Source organism: Balaenoptera musculus, chromosome 11 (genome assembly GCF_009873245.2).
Source record: "Balaenoptera musculus isolate JJ_BM4_2016_0621 chromosome 11, mBalMus1.pri.v3, whole genome shotgun sequence".
NCBI lineage: Eukaryota > Metazoa > Chordata > Mammalia > Artiodactyla > Balaenopteridae > Balaenoptera > Balaenoptera musculus.
Genome location: NC_045795.1, coordinates 22,685,899 through 22,697,050, shown reverse-complemented (window position 1 = coordinate 22,697,050; position 11,152 = coordinate 22,685,899). Strand labels below are relative to the sequence as shown.

Genomic DNA, 11,152 nt, shown 5'->3' with positions numbered 1-11,152 from the left:
GGAAATCTCCTTCCATTCTTCCACTGGATGATCAGCATCCCACCGTGTTTTGCTCCCTTTCCACTCCAACTATTTTGTACATCACCTTCCCTCTGCCCCAAAGAGCGCAGCCCCTGGAGCTGCACTGTCCAGCACAAGAGCCTCCAACTGCATGCGGCTGCTGAGCATTGAGATGTGGCTGGTCCCGTATGTGTAAAATATGCCCCTTCTTAAAGGCTTAACACCAAATAAAAAGGATGTAAAATGTCTCATGACTAATTTTTTCTACTGATTACATGTTGATACTATTTGGGGCTAAATAAAATATTAGTTAATTTCACTTTTTTACTTTTTAAAATATGGCTACTGAGAATCTTTTAATTGTACACGTGGCTCACATTGTATTTCTGTTGGACAGCACGGCTCTGAGACTCACAGATCTGAGTGGAAATTATGGCCTCCCACCTCCTTACCTGTGTGCCTTGAGCAAGCTAAGTAACCTGGCTGAGCCCAGCTAATATCTTAATAGCACCAACGTTACAGAGCAGACAGGAGGAATAAATAAGATCGTATGTTTAAATTGCTTATGTTAGCGTAAGGAATATGGCCATCGTAAATAAATGCTGCCTGTTTTTATTTTTCTTTCTCCTCCCCCAGACAGAGTACATTCCAACCCCTTTGGAAGCCTATGGCAGGCCGGTTGGTGAAGTTGCTTGTGCCCTGTCTCACCACCCCTGCCCTGGGCACAACGCCTTATCTGGGTCCCCACACTCCCCTGGCTTGGCTGATACCTCCAATCTCCCTGGAGACAGCCGGTCATATTGCAGGGAGGCTGGGGTGGCATCACTGCTCTGTGACCCGGTCTCCCTCCTGCTCCCAAAAGAAGAACAGTCTCTTCCAACTGTGGATGGTTAAGATACGACCACTTTCCTTCTACTGCGGGTGTCTCTGGATGGACGGGAAGGAGCAGCAAGCCCCAGGTCATGGGCACCAGTCCGGAGAGTAACTGAGGTCATCTCCGGAATGCTGTGACCGCTTCTTCTGCCCCTCCTCTGCTATTTCTCTGTCTCTGCTGTTGGAGGGTGTGTGTCTGTTCCTTTGGGAGGGGGACAGCAGAACCCTGGCTGCCAGAGATGCAAGTGGGTACCTTGCCCTGTGCACACACGTATGTGTGTGTGACCATGAGGGTGTCCCTGGGTATGGAAGATGCCCCTGTGTCTGGCCATGTGCACATGTAGGTGTGTGAGTGTGAGGTGTGTGTCCTCATTGTTCTCCCAGCCCTTCTCCCCAAGCTGAGCAGAGAGGGTGACCTTGAAGAGGCCACAAGCGCAGCAGCACTATGGCCTCGGCTGCCTCTGTGACCAGCCTGGCAGATGAGGTCAACTGCCCCATCTGCCAAGGGACCCTCAGGGAGCCGGTCACCATTGACTGTGGCCACAACTTCTGCCGCATCTGCCTCACCCACTACCTTGAGATCCCCAGCCCGGACCCCGAGGAGCCCCCAACCTGCCCACTCTGCAAGGAGCCTTTCCGCCCAGGGAGCTTCCGGCCCAATTGGCAGCTGGCCAGCGTGGTGGAGAACATTGAGCGTCTCAAGCTGGTGTCCCGGCTGGACATAGAAGAGGAGGACATCTGCCCCGAGCACGGGGAGAAAGTCTACTTCTTCTGCGAGGATGATGAGATGCAGCTGTGCGTGGTGTGCCGGGAGGCCTGGGAGCACCGTGCCCACACTGTGCGCTTCCTGGAGGACGCGGCTGGGCCCTACAGGGTAGGAAAGGGGAAACTGAGAGGTTCCCAGGGTGGGTCTGGGATTGGACTGGACTGAAAGAATCAGAGCAGAGTTGTGGATTATTTGGGCCACTCTGAAACTTAATTCCATCTCCCTGCTTCTGTGATTACCCAGGCAATAGACCCAGGCATGGAAGATCATGTGTTTGTGTTTTAAGTATGTCCTATGTTGTTTACTTATGGCCAATACATAATAGTAGCTCAATAAATACATGTTGAATGAATGAGTCACCAAAACATGAACGTGTGTGTCTGAGCCATGGATCAGTCAGGTGTGTCTGAGGATGTCTGGGTTTGCACTCGAGGAAATGATTGCACAGGGTGTATGTGTATTAACGTCTGCATGTTTACCAGAGTGTGCAGTGTGTTTGGGGGGATCTGACTACTTGAGTGTGTATGTGTAACTGAGTGCTCGTGTTTGTAGGTAAATTAGTGTTTACATATATGCAGGTTGGGTAAATATATATGGTGTATAATTTTATCTGTCATTAAATGAGCGTGTGCTGGTTTTAGTTGTTTATGCATTGTGTTTTATTACAAGTGAGAGTCTATGTATATGTGTCAATTAGTTAATTAGCATGTATTGTTAAGAGTTCTAAATATATTTTGCAATGTGCTTATATGGACATTTATGTGTGTATACCTGTTCTTTATTCTACAGCAAGCAATTTTTGCTGTTGTTGTTGTTGTTTGTTTGTTTTTGGGGGGTGGGGGTTGGCCACACCTTGCAGCATGCAAGATCTTATTTCCCCAGCCAGGGATCGAACCTGTGCCCCCTGCAGTGGAAGCTTGAAGTCTTAACCACTGGACCATCAGGGAAGTCCCCTAGAGCAAGCAATTTTTAAAACAATTCATTGGTTATTTTTTGCATTATCCAAGTTTCTTGTTCCCTCCGGAATCATACCCAGAAAGTTGATTCCATTTATAAGAGAGCTTGTTTGGATGTGTTCTGTTTGGGATATGTGAGAAAGTTGGGATAATTTCAAAGAAGGGCATATCAAGCTCAGGACAGATCCTAGATACCATTCATTAAAGGCAAAAGAAATTAGGGTGTTTAGCCTGAAGACAGGAAGGCTCAGGTGAGAACACAGAGTCATAGCTTATGATGGCACAGAGATAAAAGCGGAAAGCCCTAATCAAAATTCTTGGAGGACAAAACAAGAGGAAGAAGACCCAAAGAGAGTAAGCTGTCAAGGACCATAAAGGCCCAGGCTTTGTCAGCTAAGAGAATGACTCCTTCCCTTGGGTCATTCCATTCCTGGAGGCAGAGATGACACCTCTTAACAAATCATTGTTTCCGTCTTAAATATTTTTTAAAAATTAATTGAAGTATAGTTGATTTACAATGTTGTGTTAGTTTCTAGAGTACAGCAAAGTGATTCATATTTTTCAGATTCTTTTCCATTATATTTTATTACAAGATACTGAATTTAGTTCCCTGTTCTGTACAGTAGGTCCTTGTTGTTTATCTATTTTATATATAGTAGTTTGTATCTGCTAATCCCAAACTACTAATTTATCCCTCCCCCCATCTTAAATATTTTATGCTCCTTCTTCCCAGGAACAAATACAGAAGTGTCTTGAGTGTTTAAGAAAGGAGAGAGAGGAGATTCAAGGAATTCAGTCAAGAGAAAATCGAAGGATACAAGTCCTCCTGGTAAGCCATCATCCCTTCCCTGGTCCTCTTCCCTTCCTCAGGGTCCAGTGCCTTTCTGAAACCAAGGCAACATAACATATAGGGCTCTGAAGTCATTCTGCATTTCTGTTTTATTATTTATTTATTTATTTATTTATTTTTGGCTGCATTGGGTCTTCGTTGCTGTGCGTGCAGTCTTTGTCTAGTTGCGGCAAGCGGGGGCTACTCTTCGTTGTGGTGCGCGGGCTTCTCATTGCGGTGGCTTCTCTTGTTGCAGAGCATGGGCTCTAGGCTCATGGGCTTCAGTAGCTGTGGCACACAGGCTTCACTAGTTGTGGCTCACAGGCTCTAGAGCGCAGGCTCAGTAGTTGTGGCGCACGGATCTTCCCAGAACAGGGCTTGAACCCTTGTCCCCTGCATTGGCAGGTGGATTCTTAACCACTGCGCCACCACGGAAGCCCCATTCTGAGTTTGAATCCTGACATGAATTAGCTCTATGACCTCAAGCAGCTCTCTATGCTCAGTTTATTTTTCTGTGAAGTGGAGATTAAAAATCCTCACTATCTCACTGAATTGCTGCAAGGACAGTAATGTGCCTTAGTGCCCCGCAGATTGTGTGCACTTTGTAAATGGCAGGAGGTGGGGTGTCCTCACCACCTCCCCTACACCTCGTCCTGGAAATGGCATGGCAGGTGTAAAGGAAACTATGCCACGGTTCCAAGTCTATCTGGGGACCCGGGGAGTGGGGGGCTCTGGCTTTACCACCAAACCTTGGAGAATGTGGATCTGGAGGGAGACGGGAGTGAATTAAGGAAAAAGAAGGAAAAGGAAGTGGAGGAAGAGGAGGAATAACTTCCTGCCCTCTCCTCCTGCCCCCTCAGACTCAGGTGGCCACCAAGAAACAAAAAGTGATTTCTGAGTTTGCACATCTGAGCCAGTTCCTGGAGGAACAGCAGAGCATCCTCTTAGCCCAGTTGGAGAGGCTGGATGGGGACATCTTAAAGCATCGGGATGAGTTTGATGTCCTGGTCACTGGGGAAATCTCCCGGTTTAGCACCCTCATCGAAGAACTGGAGGAGAAGAAGGAGAGGCCGGCAAGGGAGCTCCTGATGGTGAGATCTGAGCCCCGCCCCCATCCACCTGTGCTCACCTATGATTTGTTGCATCTTTATCTGTCTAAGCCATCTCTTCTTCACTCACACATCCTTGTATCCCAAGTGGAAGATGGGTCACAGGACCAGAAGTTCTGAATTCTAAGAGTCCTTGCTTCCCCAAGAGCTCCCTGGTTGCTTTGCTCTCTGGTCTTGGTCTCTTCATCTTACCATCCATCAAAAAGGGGAGATACTTTGTTTATTTATCTCAAAAATACTTTATTTGTGAGGATCCAACAGTGAAATGCAAGTGAAAGTAGCACTCTGAAAAGCATCAAGTACTGTGCAAACAAATGTCAGGTGCTATTGCTGAGGCAAACTATTCTCTGTGTCACCACCCACCAGCCAGGAAGTTCTTCTTGTTCTGTTTCTCTTCCTCGCACTGGAGGAGAGATACTGGGGTCCCAATTAGGCATCAGAAAGGCAGCATGATTTAGGCGGACACGTTGGGGACTGAGCAGCTGGAGACCTTGGCATGGGACTTGCTTTTGCCTCTAAGGGGCAGGTCACTTCACTGTCTGGATCTTATGAAATAAAGGGGTTGGGATCTAAGATCCCTGAAGCCTCGTAAACCCCAAAACGCTGTGACTCCATGGATCTGGTGTCCTTTTTCTATCTAGGGCTGAGAATATGGTATTTTGTCTTTTCTTGTGGGAGGGAGAAATGGAAACTGAATCCCTGCTTTCTCTCTCTTTCTCCTAGGATATCAGAAGCACTCTAATAAGGTAAGATTTTCTCTTCTCTTTTCCCACATACATAAACATACACGCACCACATGCCTGGTTATTACCACACAAATATACATTCTCACATTAAGGATAACAACTCACATGTGAACCTTCACATACTCAAACGCATTCCCATGTACAGCTAGCTGTAGATACACATCCCTGCATGACACTGCCCAAGAGGGGCAGTGCGGGGAGGGAGTGGGTCCATCCCAGAGGAATCATGTCTGTCTGTGGGAACTGGCACCTCCAAGACAATTAGAAGGCGACCAGCTGGGTCTGGAGGCATCATTAAGAAGGATAATTCCCAGACCCCGCCATTTCTGTGCCCCTAGATGTGAAACCAGAAGGTGTCGGAAACCAGAGGCTGTATCCCCTGAGCTGGGCCAGAGGATTCGGGACTTCCCCCAGCAGGCCCTCCCGCTGCGGAAGGAGATGAAGATGTTTCTGGGTAAGAGGACCCCACAAAGCACAGGTGGCTGTGAAGCCTGGGTTTAGGAATGGCCTCCATGCCCCGCTGCCTGACGTTTGTGTGACCTTTGACAAGGCTTGCACCCTCCCAGTGCCTTGGTTTCCTTATTTGCAGATCTTTATAAAATCTGCTTATCTGTGACAATGAAGTGAGATAATAAAGGTGAGGATTTCCGGGAAAAAAATGTAACTGGTTTGAAAAATAATGAAACAAATAGATCTAATCGCTTGTCATGAAGTGATATATAAGATAGTGATTAACAAAATCTGTCATTGTCAATAATTTTAAAAATCCACAGGAACACTTGTAATACATGGTAAGTTTTTGATGATGAACATTGTTAATTAATAACCAGCAAGGGTATTTCTCTGTGCCCTGTGGTAGCTGACTTCCCTCCCTCCTCTTTTCCTTGGCTTCCCCGCCCCTGTTAGTTTGGTCCTCAGAGTTGCATTGCCCCTGTGGGGACCATGACCCCCTTTTCCGGGATAGGGAGTGGTGGTAGGAGAGGGTGTGGAGGGTTTGAAATGAGAGTCAGGAATGTGGTTCGTCGCCAACACTTCCCCCTCTTCCTACATGACATCACGAATGATGCCACCAAGTTCTAAATGACCCACCCACAAAAATGTCACCTTAGAAGAGCTTTCTCCCAAGTCCACTTCCTACAAGTAAATGGCCTGGCAGTGAAGGAAATCTTACTCTAATCAAAGGCTGACCTTTCACTATCCCCCAAATTATTTCCAAGCAGAATGAGAAATAAATTAACCCACTTATCTGTTCATTAAGTAGATGTTTCTTGAGCATTTACTGTGTCCTAGGCTCCGTGCAAGGCACTGAAGGTACACATGGTCGCTGCCCGCTCAGAGCTAGGCAGTGCGGCTCAAAGCGGGGCCCCAGCCGACAGCATCAACATCCCCTGGTAACTTGCCAGAAATGTGAATCTCAGCCCCACCCCGGGCCACCTGAATCAAAAACATGTGTGTTTTAGCAAGTGTTCTGGGGACTCTGATGCAAGTTCAAGTTCAGAACCACTGGTCTAGAGGATTCCAGCTTCCATTCCTCTCTTTGTCCCTTCCCTTTTGGGGCCTCAGTTTCCTCATCGTTAAATGTTCTATGGTTTGGTAAGACTAATGAAATCGCATCCTGTTTTATTTCCTCTTTACAGAAAAACTCTGCTTTGAGTTGGATTATGAGCCAGGTAAGCAGCCTATGTCAGGATGGGAGGGAGTGAGGAATCTAATCTTGAAAAAGACAGATAAGTTTGCAGGGTTCTACACTGGGCACTGTAATAGTCAAATACATATATATCACATATATAAATGTACATATACACATAACGTCACACGTGACACTGATATGTATCACTGCCCATGTAATGCTTGCGGGAGAACCATGAAGAAGGGACAGGCACACACACATACCACATCCCTGGCAGGAAGCTCATGTTCTGATCTGCACGTGATGATGGGATAGAAAGATTAAATCAGAATGGGACAAGGTCTTTCGGGAAGGGCTTCCTGGATGAGTGGAATTTGATCTGGGTTTAGAATCACATTCTTAGAATTGTCAGGACCCCCTACTCTCTCTCAGGTGTTATTATATTTCATAGATGATAGGAGTGCAGCCTGTAGGTGGGAAAGGAATGAAGAATGGACCCCACTCAAGGGCACTGTTCCCAGTCTATCAGCCGTAGACCCTGGGAAGTCACAGAGCTCTTGGCAGGGACTCCTAACTCATGGACATATCTGGATTTATGAATTTGTCCCAATTTATGGATACTAAAAGTAACACTATGCACAGGTCTGCAGAAGTTTTTGTTGTTAAAAAGTGATCCTCAGACTCTGCCTGATTTTAGAATTACCGAGGCAGAATGAATAACCCGTGGGTGAGTCAGAGAGCCTGGGGGCAGTGAAGACTGTGTAAATGAGTCATAAGTGCCCAGGGAGTGATCATGAAGTTTGGACTGAGGGGAGAATGTTTCCACCCTCCGAGATACAGGAGGCGGAGGACGTGATGTGTCAGCAGCAGGAGGAGATCAGAGCAGGCATGCACAGCTTTGGGAGTCAGCCAGTTTGCAGGGAGCAGAAGTGCTTTCCAGGGGACGGGACAGAACCAGATGAGAGCCCGGATGTCCGAACTAACGTACTAACCAACTAACTAACGCATCCTCTGAAGCAGGCATTAACAAGCACAGGAATCAGTTGCGGATCTTGCTAAAAATGCAGATTCCATCTCAGGTGGTTTGGGGTGGAACCTGAGAGTCTGTTACTAACAAGTTCCCAGGTGATACCCATGCTGCAGGTCTTTGTAGGCACTATATACGTTGTTGGTAGTAACGCTAACGCGGGTGCCAAGGGGAGTGTTTAGGCCTTTCCTGAAGGTGATAGCATGTCTGCTGACATCTGTGGCCCTTTTGGTTTTCCCCACAGCTCACATCTCTCTAGACCCCTGGACTTCCCACCCGAAGCTCCTCTTGTCTGAGGACCACCAGCAGGCTCGCTTCTCCTATAAATGGCAGAAGTCACCAGACAGCCCCCAGCGTTTCGACCGGGCCACCTGTGTCCTGGCCCATGGTGGCTTCACTGGGGGGAGACACACGTGGGTGGTGAGTGTGGACTTGGCTCCCGGGGGCAGCTGCACCCTGGGTGTGGTCAGTAAGGACATCCGGCGGAAGGGGGAGCTTCGGCTGCGGCCAGAGGAGGGGGTGTGGGCGGTGAGGCTGGCTTGGGGCTTCGTCTCGGCCCTGGGCTCCTTCCCCACCCGCCTGGCCCTGGAGGAGCAGCCCCAGCAGGTGCGGGTGTCTGTCGACTACGAGGTGGGCTGGGTGACCTTTGCCAATGCCGTCACGCAGGAACCCATCTACACCTTCACTGCCTCCTTCACCCAGAAGATCTTTCCCTTCTTTGGGCTCTGGGGACGAGGGTCCAAGTTCTCCCTGAGCTCCCAAGAGGGTGCAGCTACCCTCCCCTAAGCACAGGGTCCAAAGAGAGGACCCAAGGACTTGACCCTGGCTGGGTCGCCTGTAAGATTCAGAACAGTAGTTACTGCTTTAGATGATGTGATAGAGTCAGGACTTTGGCAAGGGACAGGTGGGATGACCTTCAGTCTGCTGATCAAGCCCTTTCCTCAATGCCCAGTGGATGGGACTCAGACCACTGCCAGCCCTCCTCACCACCATCCCCACCAGGCACAGAAGTAGCTGTGTAGAGGAAGGAATACTGGATTTGGGGCCAGAAGACTTGGGTTCTAGATCCAGCCTTGTAATCAACTAATTATATGATCTTAAACTAGGTATCTCACCTCTCTTCATCTTGTTTTCTCCCCCCAAAATATTAGAGTTCATTTACTCATATCCTTAAGAAATATTTATTGTGTGCAAATTATGAGCCAAGCAGTATGGTAGCCACTGGTGATATGAAAAGAAAAAGAAAAAAAATTTTGTCCTGTATCTAAAGGAGCTCAAGAGAAGAGACAGAGACATAAGGAGGAAATGACAGCACAGTGTGATGGGTACTGTGATAGGGGTCTGACCTGGATACTAGGGAAGCCAAGAGGAGGGGCATAACCCATCTTGGAGGTAACGGGAGGTGAGTTGGAGATGGCTTTCTGGAAAGGATGAGTCTAAAAGATGAGTACAGTGAATGATGAAAAGAGGGGAATAAGCCTCTTAAGGAGAAGGGACAGCAGAGAACTAGCTGGATGATCTGTGACCCCTGGGACACTGGCTCACCTCCACTGTCCTCACAAACAGATGTGCTGCCACCCCCACTCCTGACACCACTCAGTGCCTCCTTCTGGCTGAGATGAAAATGCAAGGCCTTGGTGGGAGGGGCACAGGGGAAGAATCGCCATAAGCCACAACCCAAGGACCACACTCAACCCCTGGGGAAAAGCGTCTTCCTGATCACCACCTGAGGTTGAGAAGTGAGACGAAAGGAATGAGATGGTGGAAAGGACTGAGTCTCAAATAGCTCAGCTGTGGGAGCAGAAATAGCACCATCGTAAGCTCTGTGCTGCGTAAAGAATCCCAGGTGGAGGCAGGGGGTGAACTGCATGACCTGTGGCTTTTAGCCCAAAGCATTGGGACTGCTCTAGGACTGGGCAGGAAGTGCCATCTGAGGGATGGGGCAGAAGAAGGGAGAGAATTAGGGATTTGTAGAAGATGTGTGGATTTGGGTGGTGAGCCGCAGGGGAGCAGGCCGCATTGGCAGAAGCTGTGGCCACGGGTGGTGTGAAGAAGCTGATTATCCGTGACTCCAGAAATCCGCCTGCCTGGTGTGATTCTGGGACAGGAACAAGCACTAACACGTGGCTGCCTAGAATTTGTAAAATGACTTCCCAAGGAATTTAAAATCCTATGCATAATAAAAGCATTGTCGTAACATATTTTATTTTCTAGTTCTTATTGGAGGTGTCATTTATTCTGCTTAAACATACCCTTTACTGTCAATCTTTTTAATACTATGTCTGTTGAATCTGCTTGGATGTAAACTAAAATGTTCTATCATCTCCCCACTGAGGTCCCTGGGAGGAGCGAACCATCCAGGTGCAACCTCTAAGGGGGTGAGCACAATGTATTGAGGCCCAGGGTTCGAGGTCACCCCAAAAGTTCTGTTGTTCATCCTCAGTTTAGCAGGTAGAAAAGACGTGGAGACCAGGAGCCAAGGATCGGAGGGAGGTTCAATTGCTTTCCCTGGGAGTGTTCAGTATTTCATATAAAACGTATATTTAAAAAAAAGACACACACAAGTCCCTAAATAATGCTAAAACATACCCCAAGCCCCCAGACTTGGGATTCCAACAAAGAGTAGATTGTATTTTTCTGTTGATTTTTCGTAGGTTTTAGCTGGGTCTTTTTAAATGACTATTAGCCTCTAGGGTATATATGTATGAAGATCCTGGCCTGTTGGAGGACTTTACATGTATTATGTCATTTAATCTTGGTAACCCCACCAGGTAGCTCCTATTATTACCCACATTTTAAAGTTAAAAAGCTGAGGTCAGGTGAATTTGGGTTACTTCCTCAGCCAGATCAGGCAGCCAGGATTTTGATCCATGTCGGACTTAAAAGAGTTCTTAACTACTGTGCTGCCTTGTTCAGAAATGTGTGCCTTGGTGTGAATATTTTACTGCTGGACACACTTCCCATGAGGGGTTTGGATTCAGGAAAAAAATTTATATTTCTTACACTGAGAAGTAAAACTGCTAGTGAGTGAAAATATTCACTTTGGTCTATCAGCACTTGCTCCCCTCCCAGGGTAATTTTACTTGAAATTCACTTGTTCGGATTGTGGACTCAGCGCAGAGGAAGTGGATAGATCCCAAAACATGATGACTTCAAGATAAGGCAGCTCCGTGAGCCTCCATGCTCTGCTTGTCACAGAGTCTGAACTCGGGGTTC

General features: G+C 47.6%; 1 protein-coding gene across 1 annotated transcript; it reads left to right on the top strand.

The window, feature by feature from the left end:
- The first annotated feature begins 840 nt into the window (after positions 1 to 840).
- On the top strand, positions 841 to 9,171 carry TRIM10 (tripartite motif containing 10). Its single transcript, XM_036869929.1, has 8 exons — positions 841 to 990; positions 1,258 to 1,747; positions 3,329 to 3,424; positions 4,285 to 4,515; positions 5,257 to 5,279; positions 5,618 to 5,733; positions 6,917 to 6,949; positions 8,181 to 9,171. The coding sequence occupies exons 2-8, from the start codon at positions 1,319 to 1,321 to the stop codon at positions 8,720 to 8,722; spliced, it is 1,470 nt and encodes a 489-aa protein (XP_036725824.1). The 5' UTR covers positions 841 to 990; positions 1,258 to 1,318; the 3' UTR covers positions 8,723 to 9,171.
- Positions 9,172 to 11,152: the final 1,981 nt, after the last annotated feature.